Consider the following 18,086-nt stretch of genomic DNA (forward strand, 5'->3'; position numbering starts at 1 on the left):
TAAATAAATAAATAAATAAATAAATAAATAAATAAATAAAATCTTAAAAAAAAACAAATAATCATGAAAGAGAGAGAGAGAGAGAGGCAGAGACATAGGCAGAGGGAAAAGCAGGCTCCCCATAGGATCCAGGGATCATGACCTGAGTAGAGGGCTCAACCACTGAGCCACTCAGGTACCACGTTTTTTTTTTTAATTTAATATTTAGTAGACATGCTGTTCAAGGCTGTATATATAGATAAAGGGACAGAAACCCAATGTCTTTTTCTCTTGACACCAGAATTCATTTTGGATTCTATCAACAGATGTTCAAGAAATATAACTCACTCATTCAACAAATATTTTTCAAGACCCAGTTCTGTGCCAGGCACTATGCTAGACCCTATGAACACAGAGCAAACAGCACAGCAAATAAGAGCCTTGATTTCATGAAGCTTCCCTTCTAGTGGGAAAGACACTCCTATTTATTTAAGTAAACGAGAAAACACTTTCACGTGGGGATAAATGGGGTCAAGAAAATAAAACAGGGCAGCCCCGGTGGCACAGCGGTTTAGCGCCGCCTGCAGCCTGGGGTGTGATCCTAGAGCCCCGGGATCGAGTCCCACATCGGGCTCCCTGCATGGAGCCTGCTTCTCCCTCTGTCTGTGTCTCTGCCTCGCTCTCTCTCTCTCTGAATAAATAAAAAATAAAATAAAATAAAATAAAATAAAATAAAATAAAATAAAATAAAATAAAATAAAATAAAATAAAATAAAATAAAATAAATAAAATATAAAATAAAATAAAAATAAATAAATAAAAAATAATAAATAAATAAATAAATAAATAAATAAATAAATGGAAGAAAGTGAGCACAGGTGACAGACAGGCAGGGAGCCATGCACAGTGGCAGGAGGACTCTGTGAAGCCACTGGGGACCAAGCAGACAGCACAGGCAGAGCTAGGGGAAGTGCAGGCAGTGCAGCAGTTACAGCAGGCGCAAAGAGGGGCAGGGTGGGCAGGTGCAGGAAGAAGGCCGCTGAAGGTAAGCAAAAGTTGGGTGTGTCCTGAGCACGTCCTGTCACTGTGAACAGATGTACTGAAATGTACATTTCCCCCAAAGCAAAACTGTTTCCGCAGGGACAGAAGGGGAAAATGACATCAAGGTATCAGCTGGTGGAATGAAGTACACATACAGGGTCACCCAGCAATCCCACCACAGGCTCACTCTGCTCCTGTGTCATCACTTGCTGGTCACTGTGTCACTGCCTGCAGAATGCTAAGCAGGTGCTAGGAATTGCTAGGCTGGAGCAGGCATTCCAAAAGACCTATCCACATACAGCTGACATGCTTGGGGTGGGGGTGGGGGGGACACAAATACAGGATACATCAGAAGATGGCAAGTGCTACCCAAAGCCAAGCAGAAGCGGGAAAGCATTATGGGAAGGGCAACAATAAATGTAAAGGGTCTAGAAGCAATGCAGACATAGAGAGCCCAGATTTGGGTTCTAAATGCCAATCTCTATAAAATAAAAGGAGGTGGGAGGGGCATGGTGCAGAGCTTATTAAGACTCTAGTCTGGAGCAAGTGAAGTGTAAGGTGAACCTAAGCTGTGCTGAACATCCAGGAAAAGTCAAATGATCACAGGGCCATGTCAAGAGGACCAACATCAGCATGGAGGACTCTCTCTGCCCCATCTGGGGCTGTAATGTATTACAGCACACTGAGATAGTATTACTGTTGTGGAATCAGAAAAATTGCAAGTTCCACAGTCTTTAATTAAGCCTTATTTTAAAAAAAGCATTTAAAGCCAGAGGCTACAAATTTCAATTAGCAACGTAATAAGAAATCTTCAAAGAACAAGAGACTGTTGACACAGGGGCTTTGAAAAGACAAAGGACTCTATCAGCCAATTACCTTCTTGGAGAAATAAGGAAAGTTTAGCAAATATTTACATACCAGTTACCATAAAAGTTAAGTTAAATCTTTATTCATTCTGTAAGTTATCATTAAAAAGTTTAATCACTAAGTCTATTTGCTAAAAAGGGAGAAAGACTTTTCCATATTATGAAAAGGTTTCTTTTAATAGTTCTAAGAGATGGTGTCTCATGACTTTGAGACAATCAATGTTTGTGATAGAAAATGACATTTCCTTACATTTATGGCCAGTGATTTTCAAAAAGGGTGCCAAGACAATTTAATGGGAAAGAACAGCTTTTTAACAAAAGGTGCTACTACACCTGGACTTCCACATGCAAAAGAATGAACCGAGAGCCCTACCTCACACCAAACACAAAAATTAACTCAAAATGGATCAAAAACTTAAACGTAAATCTTTAAGACCCTCAATTAGGCAAGAGTTTCTTAGACATGACACTAAAAACATATGCAACAAAAAAGATAAATTGCAGACTCCTCAAAATTAGAAATTTTTGCACTGCAAATAATGCCAGCAAGAAGGTGCAAAGTGTCCACTATGTATGAAGAGTTCTTACAACTCAACAAAAGAGACAATCTCTGGACAAAAAGATCTGAATAGAGATTACCCCAAAGATGACACACAAATGGCCAATAAGGGCATGAAAAGGTGTTCAACCTCATTCATCATTAGGGAATGTGTATCGAACGACACACCACTTCATAGTCACTAGGTTGGCTATAATCCAAAAGATAATCATAAATACTGATGATATGGAAAACCTGGAATCCTTCTTCACTGCTGGTGGGATATGAAATGGTGTAGTCACTTTGTACAACAGCCTGGTGGATCCTCAAAAAGTTAAACGTGTTACCTTATGACCCAACAACTCCACTCAAGAAAATGAACACATCCACATAAAAGTTCAAACACTAATGTTCATAGCATAAGTCATAACATCCAAAAGGTGAAAACAACCTAAATGTCCACCAACTGATGACCATTTCACAAAGTACGGTATGCCCATGAACATCATTTGGCAAAAAAAAAAAAAAAAGGAGTGTAACACTGACTGGATAAATCTTAAAAACATTCTGGTATGTGAGAGAGGTCAGTCACAGGATACTACAGATTGTATAATTTCATTTGTATGAAATTTCCAGAGTGAGTAATTACAGAGAAGAAACGTAGCTTGGTGTTTGCTCAGGGCTGGCACAGAGGGCAGGGGCCAAGAGTGACTGAATAGGTACAGGGTTTCTTATGGGAGAGGGAAAATGTTCTGAAATTAGGATGTAGTGATGTTCACATAACTATGTAAATACACTGAAACATGCAGAGAAAGAAAAAAATCTTCTAATCTCTCTCAAACTCTTTGTTATAAATTTAACAATATGATGCCCCTGTATTGGTTTTACTTCTTTCTCTTTTTTTCCCCTTAGCGGTGACGCTATTTCAGAGTAGCTATGGGGTGGTGTGAGCATGTCTATGCATCTGGCACACCCAGAGCCAACAAATGTTCCTCAGTATCCTCAGAAGAATGCCAAGGAAACAAAGGGAGGAATATACCTGCTAAGGAGGGTGCTGAAGAAAGCAGCCTTGGGGGAGCCTCTCGGCCTTCCCCTGTGGGCCAGGGGCAAGTGGGCCTGGCACCATTACCTCAGAAGGAACAAGACCCCTCCGTTCTGTGTTTTTTTTTTTTTCCCCTCCCTGGCCTTTCTGTAAAATATCTAGTCCCTCATAAAGCTATGCCAGCATATGTTCTCCCCATATTTGGTGGCCAGGAGGAAGGTCATGGGGAGGGGGCTGGGGTGTTAGGAAAGCTAATCAGAACAACGGTGACAGTGAAAATTGACTTACCCAGAGCTTACAATGTGCCAGGCCCTGTTCTAGATGCTGTATACATGTGAACTCTGTTCCTCCCGTGGCCGGTGAGGGTGGCACACAGGTGAGGAAACCAGGGCCGACTAACAGGGGATGCCTAGAACTGATAAAGCCGAGTCACACACTATGCTCTGGAAGTCTCCAAGTGATCCCAGTTCGAAAAGCTGAAAAGCTGAAGAATGACAATGCTTGCCTCTGAGGAGTGGGCCAGGGGCAGCTGATGGCCACTGGCTGTTCTCTTTTGTCTCTTGCTACCGCTGGAGGGGTTTAGCTCTATGCATACATTACTTAGCTAATTTGATAGGTTAAAAATGCCATTTTTTTTTACATAAACGATTTTTAAAATTTTATTATTCAGGGTTAGCCAGAGAATGATGAAAAGGCCATTATCATGCCTGCTGACAGGAGAATAAATTGGCACAATCTTTCTAAAAGGAAATTTTATAACACTTATCAAGTGCTTTGGCCTGTAATTCCATTTCCAGGAGCTTATCCTGATGAAATAATCATGGACAGATCTCTGTCCATGATTATTTCAACAGGATAAGCTCCTGGAAGTGGAATTATATAAGGATGTACAATGGATGACAATGCTTCTTCAATTAAAAAGTTGAACCCCGTAACTGTCCAACAGTAGCTGAATGGGAAAATGAATGACTCACTGGTGCACAGGAGCACGCCTGCCTTGAGAGCACACAAAACGTTCAGTCAGGAGTAAGAGCTCAGAGTACAATATAAAGGGAAAAGATGGGATGTAAACTTAGGTATGTGCAATATGATCCTCAATTTGTAAGAAAAAATGTATACAAATATGCACGAAGAAAAAACTAGAAGAGGCTGTGGACTGTGGGCCACGGGGGTCGGTGAAGGATCTCAAGATGGCTGGATGAAAACTTGTTCTAAAAACCATTGACTGGGTAGCTTTTGGGGAGATCATACCCCGAAACCAGAAGGCCATTGCCAACTCCCTGAAATCCTGGAATGAGATGCTTACCTCCAGGTTGGCTACTCTTCCTGAGAAACCACCTGCTATCGACTGGGCTTACTACAAGGCCAATGTGGCAAAGACTGGCTTGGTAGATGACTTTGAGAAGAAGTTTAATGCCCTGAAGGTTCCTGTGCCAGAGGATAAATACATTGTCCAGATGGATGCTAAAGAAAAAGAAGGTGTGAAAAGCTGTGCTGAGTTTTTGTCCCTCTCAAAGGCCAGGATTGAAGAATATGAAAAAGAGCTGGAGAAGATGAAGAACATAATTCCATTTGATCAGATGACCATTGAGGACCTGAATGAAGTCTTCCCAGAAACCAAATTAGACAAGAAGAAGTATCCCTATTGGCCTCACAAGCCAACTGAAAATTTATAAACTTGAGTTGAGGAGAAAGCCCTGGCTCTCATATTATAAACATTGGACATTAAAAATAATGATACAGAAAAAAAAAAAAAAAAGAAAGAAAGAAAAAGAAAAACTAGAAGAAAATACATTACAATATTAACATTTTAGGGAGTTAGAATTACAAGCATGGTTCCCCCTCCTTGTACTTTTCTGTAATTTCTACAACAAAAGCAGAAACACAACACTTGAAGATACCAGCTCAAAAGTGTTCAGTGGAACAAAGAAACACTTCCACCACCAGAAAGCCAAGGACCCACGTCAGACACAGAGACCAGCTAACTACTGTATAGGTGAGGCTACGGTCACTGATCAGGACGAGTCAGCACCAACAGGCTGAAGCTGAGGCTGAGGCTGAGGCTGCCGGGTCTCCAGGGCTGAAAAGAAACCCCATAGGATCATAAAATAATAAATAAATAAATCATCCTAAAAGAAAATAGTCTTAAATCTGAACTTCCTACCTGTAGCCAGCTCCCAATGCCCCCTCTCACTCAGCGCATGATACCTCTGACGTGTCCTGTCAGGCTGCAGAGAAGGGCACCTCCCAACTCACTGGGCCAAGAGCCCCTGGAGGAGAGTATGCACCCTCACAATACACAACCCTTGAGGAAATCAGTGCACAGAGGTCAGGAGCGGAATCCCAGCTCCTGCACCAAAACTGGGACTGACTTTGCTCCTGTTCATTCTGATCCAAGACTGGTGTGTGTTCTGACTTGCCCACTCAAAAATGGTCTCTAGGTTTTGCTCTCTTGGTACCTTGCCCTCCTTTCCCCCTCCCTCCAAAGGCCAAACTTGAAGTCTGGTTATTACTGCAAAAGCTGCAAAAATCTCATTCACCATACCCACCTCCCTTCTTTCCAGCTCACCCCAACCCCCAGCACCCTGGGGTCCAATAATCCTTCAGCCTCACTGGCAGTCCCACCACATTTCCCCACCCAGCCACTCGCCTGGACCAGCCTCTCCTCTCTCAAACCTCCAAGGTCTTCCCCTTGTCTCACAGGACCTGAATTCCTGATCCTAAAGGAAATCAAAGCAACCGCAAGGGATTTCCACAAGCTCTCACATCTACCCCTTACCCTTCTCTCCTGTTGTGATGGAGTCCTGCCACGTTCCGACCAAGGCCAAACCCTCCTCTAGGGTGCTGGGTTCCACACCCCGCCTGCACAGGGACAGCACTGAGTAATCCCCCCTTGCACACAGTTCCAGCCTCTCTTCTACTCAATCAACTACAATTTCCCACGTTGTAGAAGCTCTCATGATCTCACGCTGTTCACCTACCTCCCTGCACTGGCTGTAACCCTCTCCTCCTGTCCCCTCCTGCCTCTGCCGCTCCAGCACAACTGTTGTCAGGATCACCAAGGGCGCCACCCTAAGGACAACAGCTCCGCCTGACCACACTCTAGCCAGGCTCCTCTCTCTCTGCTGGTCCTCAATCTGGACCCACCAAGACCTGAACAAAACATCAGTATAGTTTCTAACACCTCAAGGCCCCATCCCTACAATTACCCCGGCCCCCTGAAAAAGTGCCTGCCTAAGAAGTCAAAGCTGCCAAAGAATCCAGCCAACACCAGAAGCTGGGGCCCACGCAGGCAGCCCTGGGGAAGGCGACAGCCGGTCAGCAAACCTAGATGGGGTCCATGGACTGACCCCCTGAACCCGTGTTGTCTTGAGCCTACCGGGTGTCACCCCTCCTTCCCGTCCCTACTCCCTCAGTCACTGAGGACAAGCCCAAGGTGAGCTCAGCTCCCCCACCTCTTATCCCTACAGCGGGTCATCACTGGTCACCTGCCACTGCAGACAGGAAATCCCACCGCAGGTTCTCCGGGCGGCACGTCCTGCCGCAGCTGCAGCACCTGCCGGCCCACGCTGGCTTCTCTCTCCGCCCGATTTCTTATCTTGGCTCCGAGACGGACTCCAGAGACGGCTTTCCGTGCTCCCTGGTGGCCTCCCGACACTCCGTGCGCTGTGCGCGCCTGGTCCTTTGGCGAAGGGAGCCCACCTGGCCGCGTGTAGGGCCGCTCTGGGCGCTGGCCCCGAGGTGCGCTGGTCCGCGGCCTCGTCGCCCCCAGCACAAGGCCTGCTCAGGACCCTCGGGCCGCGTGTCCTCCCGTCGGCGGCCCTCGCCTCCGCGTCTCTCAGGAGCCCCCGGGCCACGCTGCAGGGCTCGGCGGTGCCGGACGCCCTCCCCAGGCTTCCCGGTTCGCTCGCTCGCTCGGGGACAAGCCCGCGACCTGAGGCAGGCCTGCGGGCGCACGTGGCTCCCCCTCCCCTCCCCTCCCCTCCCCTCCCCCACCCCGCCGGCCCGAGTCGCTGCACCCGCGTCGCCGCGCCCTGCTCCCTCACTGTCCCGCAGGCGCCCGCCGCCCCTTCAGCACGCGAGCGCCCGGGCCGCCGACGTTCTCCGGGGCCCGGGGCCCGGGGCGGGCGGACGCGCGGGACCCCACCGAACGCCCGAGTCAACGACGGAGTGTGGTGACGAGAATGCCGGGCTCGGCGGGAACAGCCCGGGGCAGCGGGCGCCTCGGGCCCCGCGGGGCCGCCCTCGACCGTCCCGCTCCCTCACCCACGTGGGAGCCGCCCCGCGCCCCCGACCCCGACCGCGACCCGACCCCGACCCCCGGGTCCTCCGCCTACCTGCGCTCGGCCGCCAACGCGGGCTTCCGGCAGGCGCCCCGCCCTGGTGACACAGGCCCGCCCCCCAGCGGCGTCGCCCCGCCCCTCCCCGGCCGAGGCCCACCTCCGTCTGCCTGCCGGCCAATGGCGTGCGGCGGCCGCGAGGGGGCAGGTCCGGGCACGGACGCGGACTGCTAGCGTCATCCCTGGGCGCCGCGGGTTGCCGGGAGCCGCGGGTTGCCTAGCAACCTCCCACGTGCGAGCTGCCGGGACTGTAAGACTGTGCGCCGTGTTTGCACGCCGCACAGGCGGAGCCTCGGGAATGAGGTCGTCTGCCTAGGGGTCGCCCGGGCGGCCCCACGTGGCTGGCAGGTGCACGAGTGGGGTGACTGTCGCTGCCTCGGAGCAACTGGGGGTCTGGCGACCGGAGCGCCGCACCGGGAGCAGGTGCAGGTCCGCAGCGCCTCCCCTGCTTCTAGGTGCGAGGGTAGCCCCCGCGTACGCAGGCGCAGCTCCGGTCACTCCCCGCGCTCCCGTTGGTGCAGATGCGGGTGCCGCTCGGGTCCCTTCCCGTCCTCACCCGGGTGCGGCTCCGCTGCGGTCACTCCCCGCGCTCCCAGCGCGCACTGGTTTGAGCATGTCCAGCCTTGCTGACCTCGGGAGAAACTGTCCTGCTTTCAAACTGCCCCGAGGCCTCGTGGCCCCACGGAGAAGACTTCATCCTATAAGCTTAAATAGCACATAATGCCATGTAAAAATATATAAATGTATAATACATTGTTTAGTTTTGCCTTTTAAGAAAAGAGCTCTGGCAGCCCGGGTGGCGCAGCGGTTTGGCGCCGCCTTCAGCCCAGGGCGTGATCCTGGAGACCCGGATCGAGTCCCACATCGGGCTCCCTGCATGGAGCCTGCTTCTCCCTCTGCCTGTGTCTCTGCCTCTCTCTCTCTCTCTCTCTCTCTCTCTCTCTCTCTCTGTATGTGTCTGTCATGAATAAGTAAAATCTTAAAAAAAAAAAAAAAGGCTCTGATAACGGAGGGATGGGTCATTCAAGTCAGCCTCCCATTAAGAATAGCAAAAAAAAAAAAAAAAAAGCTAGCCAAAATATAATCGTTTAAAAATAACTGTTATGGGGAGCCTGGATGGCTCAGGTCGGGATCTGGAAGTCCCAGGATTGAACCCCAGGTCCTACTCCCTGCTCAGCCAGCAGTCTGCTTCTCCCTCCCCCTCTGCCCCTCCTCCCAGCATGTGCTCTCTCTCTCTCTCCCTCTCTCTCTCTCAAATAAAAATAAAATCCTTTTTTTAAATACAATCTTTTTTTAAAAATTCTGTTATAGGGGTGCCTGGTTGGCTCAGTCAAGTGGAGCATATGACTCCTTCTTTTATTTTATTTATTTATGGTAGTCACACACAAGCAGGCTCCATGCACCAGGAGCCCGACGTGGGACTCGATCCTGGGTGTCCAGGATCGCACCCTGGGCCAAAGGCAGGCGCTAAACCACTGCACCACCCAGAGATCCCTGGAGCATGTGACTCTTGATCTCGGAGTCATGAATTTGAGCCCCACATTGGATGTAGAGATTACTTAAAAATAAATAAAAACTTTTAATACTAATTCTGTTTAATGCCATCAGAGTGCTAATTTTACAGTGAAATATTCTTACAGGTTAAAAGGAAAGTCAGAGTAGTACACATGATATTTAGCAATATTTTCCACTCCGGGGTCAGTCGGTTCTGGAAGAGGTAGCAGGAAGGCTAAGAACCTGAACAGAGATTGACAGCTTAGCAGGAAGGCTAAGAACCTGAACAGAGATTGACAGCTTGGTGGGCTAGGGCTGCTAAGGGGGAGGCTTCTTAGAAAATGTCCCATCTCTGAGCTGAGATCCTGAACAGCTACACGGAGTGAATATGAACCAGAGTAGATCGGCTTCGCAGGGACTTCATAAAATCCGTATTAAATTCATCTCAATTTCTGAAACTGCATTCAAGTGATTCAGGGTTTATTGTTGGTGCTGCTAGCCTGCTCAAAAAGGGTGAACTCTTCCTAGAAGAATAATATCCTGTGGGCCAAACTATAAATGCTCACATATTATGTCCAGCACTCAATAGGAAACAGCTATGTGCACAAGGAGACAACACAACGTGATAGAAAACCAAGAAAAAGATAGCACTTTCACTGTACAATGGATTGCTGGCACACTCACCCAATGTTGTAACCTCATGGATCTGAAAATGTCTAGTTTCTGATGAACAGCTCCAGTCACCTGCTAGCACAATATCCATGGCCATGTGTTCAATTTCTAAGGCCGGGTAGCACGTCAGGAGCTTCTTAGCATGGTATGTAATTCTCTGCAGCAGAGGGCATGGCTTTGCACCAAATTCTGGGGGATGGTGCCAGGGACCACAGTCTCATCTACCATGGATGTACCTCTCTAGCTGTGTTAGACCTTCCAAGTTATATGCCCCAAATCCAGGACAGCTTATGCCACATACTGATCTGCTACAGAGCCTTTCTTTGTCTTATGGCCTCACTGAAAACCAACAGACTTCCAATAAATGGATGGTGGTCGTATTAAATATGATCTATGCTGCCTCCCAAGTCTAAAAGGCAGAAAATTGTATTTGTTTTCTATTTCTGCATAACAAATGAACACAAAATTTAGCAGTTTAAAACAATAAATTAAGCAGCTTCATGTCACAGTCTCTGAGGGGTATTCTCAGTCTCCGGTATTCTCAGGAATAGCCCTGTGCCTCTGACTCACTGTCCCTCACTAAGCCACAGTCAAGGTGTCTGCCAGGGCTGTGGTTTCATCAGAAGGCTTATCTGGGGGACAGTCCATTTCCAAGCTTACAAGCAGCTATTGGAAGGACTCATTCCTCAAAGGCCACTGGGCTGAGGGCCTCAGTGCTCACTGGCCATCAGAAAAAGGCCTCTCTGAGTTCTTTGTCATGGGGGCCCCTGCACAGGCAGCTCACATGGCAGCTGGCTTCCCTGGGGCGAGTGAGCAAGAAGGCACACAAGAGAGAAGTCACAAGCTCTTTGTAACCACATATTGTATGATTCTATTTACATGAAATGTCCAGAACAGGCAAATCCGGAGACAGAAAGTAGATTAGTAGTTGCCCAGGGCTACTGTTGGAAAAGAATGGGGAATGCTTAATGGGTGTGAGTTTTCCTTTGGGGACACTGAGAATGTTCTGGAACTAGATGGTGGTGAGGATTGCACATTGCAAATGTACTAAGTGGCACTGAATTATTCACTTTAAGATGGTTAAAATGGTGAGTTTTGTGGGTTTCTTATCACCATGAAGAAAAGTGTTCTTGTTCCTCCATAAATGTGGCTGTTTGTTGGTGTCTATGAGCTTCAAGTTGCAGGGACTCTCGTCCCCAGCATCTTGGCTGAACTTTGTTGAAGATGTAAGACAGTAACAGGAGTCCGAAAGTTAAGACTGCGCAAGTATTCTATTCCTCCCAACACTCCTACCTCATTCCCACCTACCCAACCTCACGTAGGTAGCCAACTTCATTAGTTTCTGGTTTATTCTCTCTGAGCTTCTTCTAGCAAAAACAAGCAGATGTGTGGCTACTTCTTTCCCCTCTTCCCTATACAGAATGCAGCACTGCACACATTCTTCGGCACCATGCTCCGTCAAGCCAACAATGCATCCTGGAAAATCATCCATCACTTTACAGGCATCCTCTTATTCTTTCCCACAGCTTCACGGGGACCCACGGGTAAATTTACCATGGCTCAATTAATCAGTATCCATACACAAGTGTTCAGTCTCCAGCTGTGCAATTCTAAACTGTGCTTCAATGAATAGTCATGCACATATGTACTTTACTATTGTTGGTGGTACACCTTCAGGGTAGACTCCTAGGGGAGTGGGATCACCAAATATAGTTTTGCTGGGTATAGCCAGATTTTCCTCTATGATGGCTGACATTTGGCACCTTCTCCAGCAACGTGTGGACATATCGCTTGCCTATAGCCTTGTCCACAGAGCATGCTGTTCAAGTTTGGATTTCTGCTCATCTAATGTGAGCTAGACCTCAGTGTGGTCTTGATTTGCGTCTCTCCCAACTCAAGTAAAGTGGAACATCCCTGTCTATGCCCCGGGGTCGTCATCATATACTCTTGTGTCATTTCATCCATCTTCTTATCCAGTTTCTGATCTTTTTTCCCCCTCGATGTGCACATTCTTTGTGTATTAGAAATATCAACCTTGGGCAGCCCAGGTGGCTGAGTGGTTTAGCGCCGCCTTCAGCCCAGGGTGTGATCCTGGAGACCTGGGATTGAGTCCCACACCAGGCTTCCTGCATGGAACCTGTTTCTCCCTCTGCCTGTGTCTCTCTGCTTCTCTCTCTCTCTCTCAGTGTCTCTCATGAATAAATAAATAAAATCTTAAAAAAATATATCAACCTTTATCTATTACGGATGTTGCAAATACCTTGTCCTGGTTTGTCACCTGTCCTTTGGTCTCACATATGATGTTCTCCACCATGTAACTGTGCTTTGCCACTATGAACCTTTTACTTCATCCATCTAACTTTTGCATCATTGTGAGGAGGCCTTTCCTACACCCAGTTTTGGAGAAACTCACCCAAGTTTTCTTCCCATAACCTGTTTGGTTTCATTTCTTACATTCACATTTCTGATGGGAATCCTTGTGTGTGTGTGATCTAAGGTATAGATCCAACGTTACCTTCCTCTAAGTGGCAACCTGGTGAACCCACTCTGCTCTTCAAAAAACCCATCTTGGCTCCAGTGACTTGAGATATACCTTCTATCACATCCAAGTTTCCACAAGACCTTGGATTTGTTTCAGGGTTTCCTATTCCATGGTACTGGCCCATCTATTATTGTGCCTGCAGTGCACTGTTTTATACATGGGGGCTTTACAGTGCACCATGAGAAGGGCTTTCATGGTCTCCTTTGCTCTTCCTCCATGTGCAGTTTTCCATACGAACTTGAGTGTTGACTTGTGTAACTCCAGAAAAGCAGCTTGTTAGGAAAGCCTGGGTGGCTCAGCAGTTGAACATGTGTCTGGCTCAGGGCATGATCCTGGGATTCTGGGATTGAGTCCTGCATCAGGTTCCCTGTGAGGAGCCTGCTTCTCCCTCTGCCTAGGTCTCTTCCTGTCTCTCATGAATAAATAAATTTTTTTAAAAGCAGCTTGTTGGTATTTTTATTGGGATCCTCATAGATTTAAAATTCAGGCAAGTCAAAATGAGTGGCAGACAACAGAAAAATCAGAAAAGACACAACTATTCTAAGCCCTGAGCTCTACAGTTACACACTTGGCAAGAACACTTAGAAGGAAAATAGAAAACTTGGAAACTGCTAAGTTTCCAAGTGGATTAATTCCTCTTACAAAGGCACTCGTCAGGGCAGCCCGGGTGGCTCAGCGGTTTAGTGCTGCCTTCAGCCCAGGGCCTGTTCCTGGAGACCCTGGATCAAGTCCCACGTAGGGCTCCCTGCATGGAGCTTGCTTCTCCCTCTGCCTCTCTCTCTCTCTGTGTCTCTCATGAATAAATAAATAAAATATTAACAAAACAACAACAACAAAAAAAAGGCACTCGTCAAAACTATCAAAAAAGTATTGAGAGACATTATGAAGTTGGAAATGGTTCTGACCTTTATAACAATAGCAACTGATAGGAGTTTTCTGTTGTTTTAAAAGATCATATTTATTTGACAGAGAGGGGGAGGGGGAGAGAGAGAGAAAGAGAATATGCACAAGCAGGTGGCAGAGACAGGGGGAGAAGCAGACTCTTCACTGAGCAGGGAGCCTGATGTAAAACTCAATCCCAGGACCCTGGAATCATGACCTTCATTTCAACGAAGGCAGATGCTTCACTGACTGAGCCACCCAGGCACCCAGCACCTGATATGTTCTTTAAGGAGTGGGAAACTTTTTTAAAAAGATTTTATTTATTCATTCACAAGAGACACAGAAAGAGACAGAGACATAGGCAGAGGGAGAAGCAGGATCCCTACAGGGAGCCCAATGCGGGACTTGATCCCAGGACCCCGGGATCACGTCCTGGGCCAAAGGCAGATGCTCAACCACTGAGCCACTCAGGTGTCCCAAGGATTGGAAAACTTTGTTTTTTTGGAGCTGAGTTGGCCTTTATGTTAAAGTGGCTATGTACCAAGTCTTTTTACAGGACTCATTGTCATCCAGGGTTGTATTGTTTTACTATTTTTACTTTTTATATATAAAGAATTAAAAATAAGAGAGACTAAAGTAATAAGTTGGTGGATATAATCTAAAAAAATTTAAATAAAAAAAGTTAAATTGAGGCAAAATGGAGATCTTTATGATGTTGTCTTAAAGAGTAAGGCCTGTCTTGCTGGTTGTGTATACTTTTGTGTCTTTCATGTTTTAAAGTTTAAAGTTTTATCTAGATCTTGCATAGATCTCGTTGAGTTTATTCCTAAGTATTTTATCTTTATTGCCATTGTAAATGGGATTTTTCTCTTCTGTCGTATCTTCAGATTGTTATTTATGGCAATGAGGGCTATTGATAGTCTTAGATCTTGTTATTTCTTGAAATTCTTGCATTGTCAGAGGAGGTACATACATTTTATGATCCTAAGGAAATTTTCTCTCACGTCCTACTTGTCTGAGCACTATATGACAGATATCTGATTAGATACTACACTTGTTTTACCTCTTCTCCTCCATGTTTCTATTCCTTAGAACTCAGTCTGGGCCTAGTCCTTGTTCCCTCTCCCTCTCTCCAACTCTGTGATTTCATCTGTTAACATAGCTTTCCATCCAACCACATGCCAATGATTCTAAATCCTGTTTCTGGTCTGAACCTTGCACCCTGGACTTGCTTACCTGCCTGCCTACATGGCTTCTCTACACAGCAGCCCAGTAAATATCTCAAACAGGGATGCCTGGGGGTGCTTAGTGGTTGAATGTCTGCCTTCGGCTCAGGTCGTGATCCTGGGGTCCCGGGATTGAGTCCCACGTCGGGCTCCCTGGGGGGAAGCCTGTGTCTCCCTCTGCCTGTGTCTCTGCCTCTCTCTCTCTGTCTCTCATGAATAAATACATAAAATCTTTAAAAAAATAAAAAAAGGACACGCTCACAGCTCCACTCTGGATTCTTCTTTTCAAACCTCTTCCCTTGCTCACCGTGCCCCTCTCATCCGCAGTGCCACCAGGAAAAGATACTGTCCCCACTCCTCTCTGCCTGGCACCCTATACGTCTTGTTAAAAGCAACAGGCTTTCCATGTTTCCCACCCCGATCTATTCCTGGACTCCACAACCTCACACCCAGGTCACCCCCACTGTCCTCCTAATGCATCCTCTACCTCCCAATGGCCAGAAATATCACTTTAGAACATGGATCAGATTACCATATTTTTCACTTTGAGGGTAACATGTTTGTATTTTTTAAGTATTCTCTATGCCCAACATGGGGCTTGAACTCACAACCCTGAGATCAAGAGTCACATACTCCACTGACAGAACCCGCAGGGCGCCCCCGATGTTTGTGATTTTATTACTTCATTTTTTATTTTTTAAATATTCATTTATTTTTATTTTTTTATTTTTTTTTTAATTTTTTTTTTTATTTATTTATGATAGTCACAGAGAGAGAGAGAGGCAGAGACACAGGCAGAGGGAGAAGCAGGCCCCATGCACCGGGAGCCTGATGTGGGATTCGATCCTGGGTCTCCAGGATCGCGCCCTGGGCCAAAGGCAGGCGCCAAACCGCTGCGCCACCCAGGGATCCCTATTTTTATTTTTTAAAAGATTTATTTATTTATGATAGACATAGAGAAAGAGAGAGAGAGAGAGAGGTAGAGACACAGGCAGAGGGAGAAGCAGGCTCCATGCCGGGAGCCCGACGTGGGACTTGATCCCGGGACTCCAGAATGGCACCCTGGATCAAAGGCAGGCGCTAAACCACTGAGCCATCCAGGGATCCCCAAGATTCATTTATTTTAGAAAGAGCACACACGCAAGCAGGGGTAGGGGCAGAGGAAGAGGGAATCTCAAGCGGACTCTGCTGAGTGCAGAGCACAACACAGGGCTTGACCTCAGGACCCTAAGATCATGACCTGAGGTGAAATCAGAGTCAGTGCTTAACCAAGCCACCCAGGCACCCTCCCATATTTGTAATTTTAAAATTCCCTCAAGGATTCCTCATCAACTTAGGGCCTCATAGTCAGTCTCCACATTTGCCAGGTAGGAGCATGATTCTGGTCTCATAACTAACCATATAATAACACAGCTATAGAGACGACAATTTCAAAGTAGGAGTGCACAGCAATTTTTGTGTGTTTTAATTCTGTTGCGGCAAAATCATCCTTTTGGCCACGTAAGAGGTGGTTTTATACATAATGGCTTTGGTATTCGTTACCATGAATACCATGCTTTTAGAAGCAAACATAATATTTTAAATACTGTATTTAATACTGTGTTTTAAATACTTAAAATCGCTAAGTATTTAAACAGATTTCACTACTCTATGGATAATCATAACAAATAAAGCAGTGTGGGATGTTGATAGTGGGGGAAGTTGTGGGGGGCAGCACAGATAATGGGATGTGCTTTCTACTCAATTTTGCTGTGAACCTGAATCTGCCCTAAAAAATCAGTTTATCAAGTAAAAAAAAGTCAAATCACAAATGATCCTGCTCTAGGCTTATAGTTTAAGTAAGTATCAGGAAACAATTCTTCCCTGTCGCTAGCTGTTGCAGCAGGAATTTGAACCATGCACATCAAGCCCAACTCCTGCCAAATACTCCTGGGCACCCCAGATGTCTCTGGTCTCAGTTCAGTAAAACTGGTTTCCTAATTTATAATAATTTTCCTAATTTAGCAAAAATTATGGTGATATGGTTTTCTCCACTTGTTGTTCCTTCCTACAAACTCCATCTTACCCTTGGATGCCGAGATGGATTCTAGGAAACGGTGTATCTGATCCTGTCTAAATGCTATGGTTATTGCAGCCTCCAGCTGAGCAGGCTCCTGGCATGTACACAGCACCGCAGAAGGGTTCCAGGCTCCGAACAAACTTGAGAACCACTGCTATAGCCAAACCATGCAAGGCATACCACACCACCCTCCCTTAAACAGGGGTGTGTGACAATGCGGACATGGGTGGGAGGGCATATGGCCTGAGCACACCAAAGAGCCCACCACCAGTGCTCTGTGGCTAGCAATGCAGGGCAGCACCAGAGGATCCGCCTGCAGTGGGAAGGCAATGACACCAACCCTTGGCCAAGCCACAGCCATGAGGTCATGTGTGGGCACCACTATGCACCAACACCCAGCTCCTCAATACACAGAACCTGACCTTTCCCCTTGCATCCTATAAGCTTCCTACCTGCATGCTATGGAAAAAGTGGCCCTTCTAAGTGCTCTCATTCTCCAGGGAACGTTCACATGAAAGCAGGAAGAGAGACACTAGTACACGGGTACTCTTCACGCACATCCCTTCTTCTTAAGGTTGAGCCAAAGAGAAGCTATCTACATAAGTAGCTTTACTTCAGAATGATAATCTACAGAATGTAAAATTAACCTACTTCTCTGTCTATTGGCATTTTTTGTTTTTGTTTTTACTAAAAGACCATTTTAAAAGATTGCTTTTGTAGCATTTATTCCAAGAAAATCTTAGCTAGTGATGCATTTAAGATCTCATCACCCAGAACAAGGGTGTGTATAAACTCTACAAATGTGGGTTTGGGTAGAGCTCCCCCTAACGTCCTAATGAGAGGCAGTGAGCAAAGGACACAGACAAAAAATTTAGAAACAAACAGCAAACGAGCTCTTGTTACGGTGTTTAACTACTAGCATAGCAGGACACTCTCCTCCTCCTGCACTTTCTATACTCTCTACTGCGATCACGAGTCTTTATTTCAAGAAAATACAACAAGGCAAATCAACACCCACCTGGGGAAAGCTCCTGGCAGACCAAATAGAAAAGTCAGACCTGTTCCCTCAGCATGTTCCCCAGAACATACCATCACTGTCTCAAGACATCTGCAGTGCAGGATGAATGCCAGAAACCCTGTCAGGCAGGAAGCTTGGAGAACCAAGGCCATTTCAGCTACTAACCTAATTTGGAGCCTATCTTTTGAGTTTAATCTTAGGCTTAATTGAAAAGAATGAACATGGAAGATTGATTAAAAATACATTTAAAATATCCCTAATCCTTATCACGATGACCTACAAATGCTGACATGGGGCTGACGGCTATTGTGTCCACTCTCCCTGTGAGGCCGCACCTGACTTCCCAAAAGCAATCAACATTCCCACCAGCCCTCATCACCAGCCCGT

The 18,086-nt window shown here is 46.5% G+C and overlaps 1 protein-coding gene and 1 pseudogene across 11 annotated transcripts in view; one reads left to right on the forward strand and one right to left on the reverse strand.

The window, feature by feature from the left end:
- CHLSN (cholesin) overlaps positions 1-7,875 on the reverse strand; it is a 147,980-nt gene extending 140,105 nt beyond the window's left edge. For 8 of the 11 annotated variants that reach the window (XM_077907501.1, XM_077907492.1, XM_077907491.1 and 5 more), the window contains exon 1: positions 6,922-7,060. In XM_077907501.1, coding sequence (XP_077763627.1) covers positions 6,922-6,944 — 23 coding nt within the window. In that variant the 5' untranslated portion in view covers positions 6,945-7,060. Of the gene's footprint in view, positions 1-6,921; positions 7,427-7,803 lie in introns of those variants that run through there. The other 3 variants (XM_077907504.1, XM_077907496.1, XM_077907495.1) reach the window with 3 other exon arrangements.
- Positions 4,657-5,157, forward strand: LOC144318156 (ATP synthase peripheral stalk subunit d, mitochondrial pseudogene; annotated as a pseudogene).
- Positions 7,876-18,086: the final 10,211 nt, after the last annotated feature.

Source organism: Canis aureus, chromosome 8 (assembly GCF_053574225.1).
Source record: "Canis aureus isolate CA01 chromosome 8, VMU_Caureus_v.1.0, whole genome shotgun sequence".
NCBI classification, from domain to species: domain Eukaryota; kingdom Metazoa; phylum Chordata; class Mammalia; order Carnivora; family Canidae; genus Canis; species Canis aureus.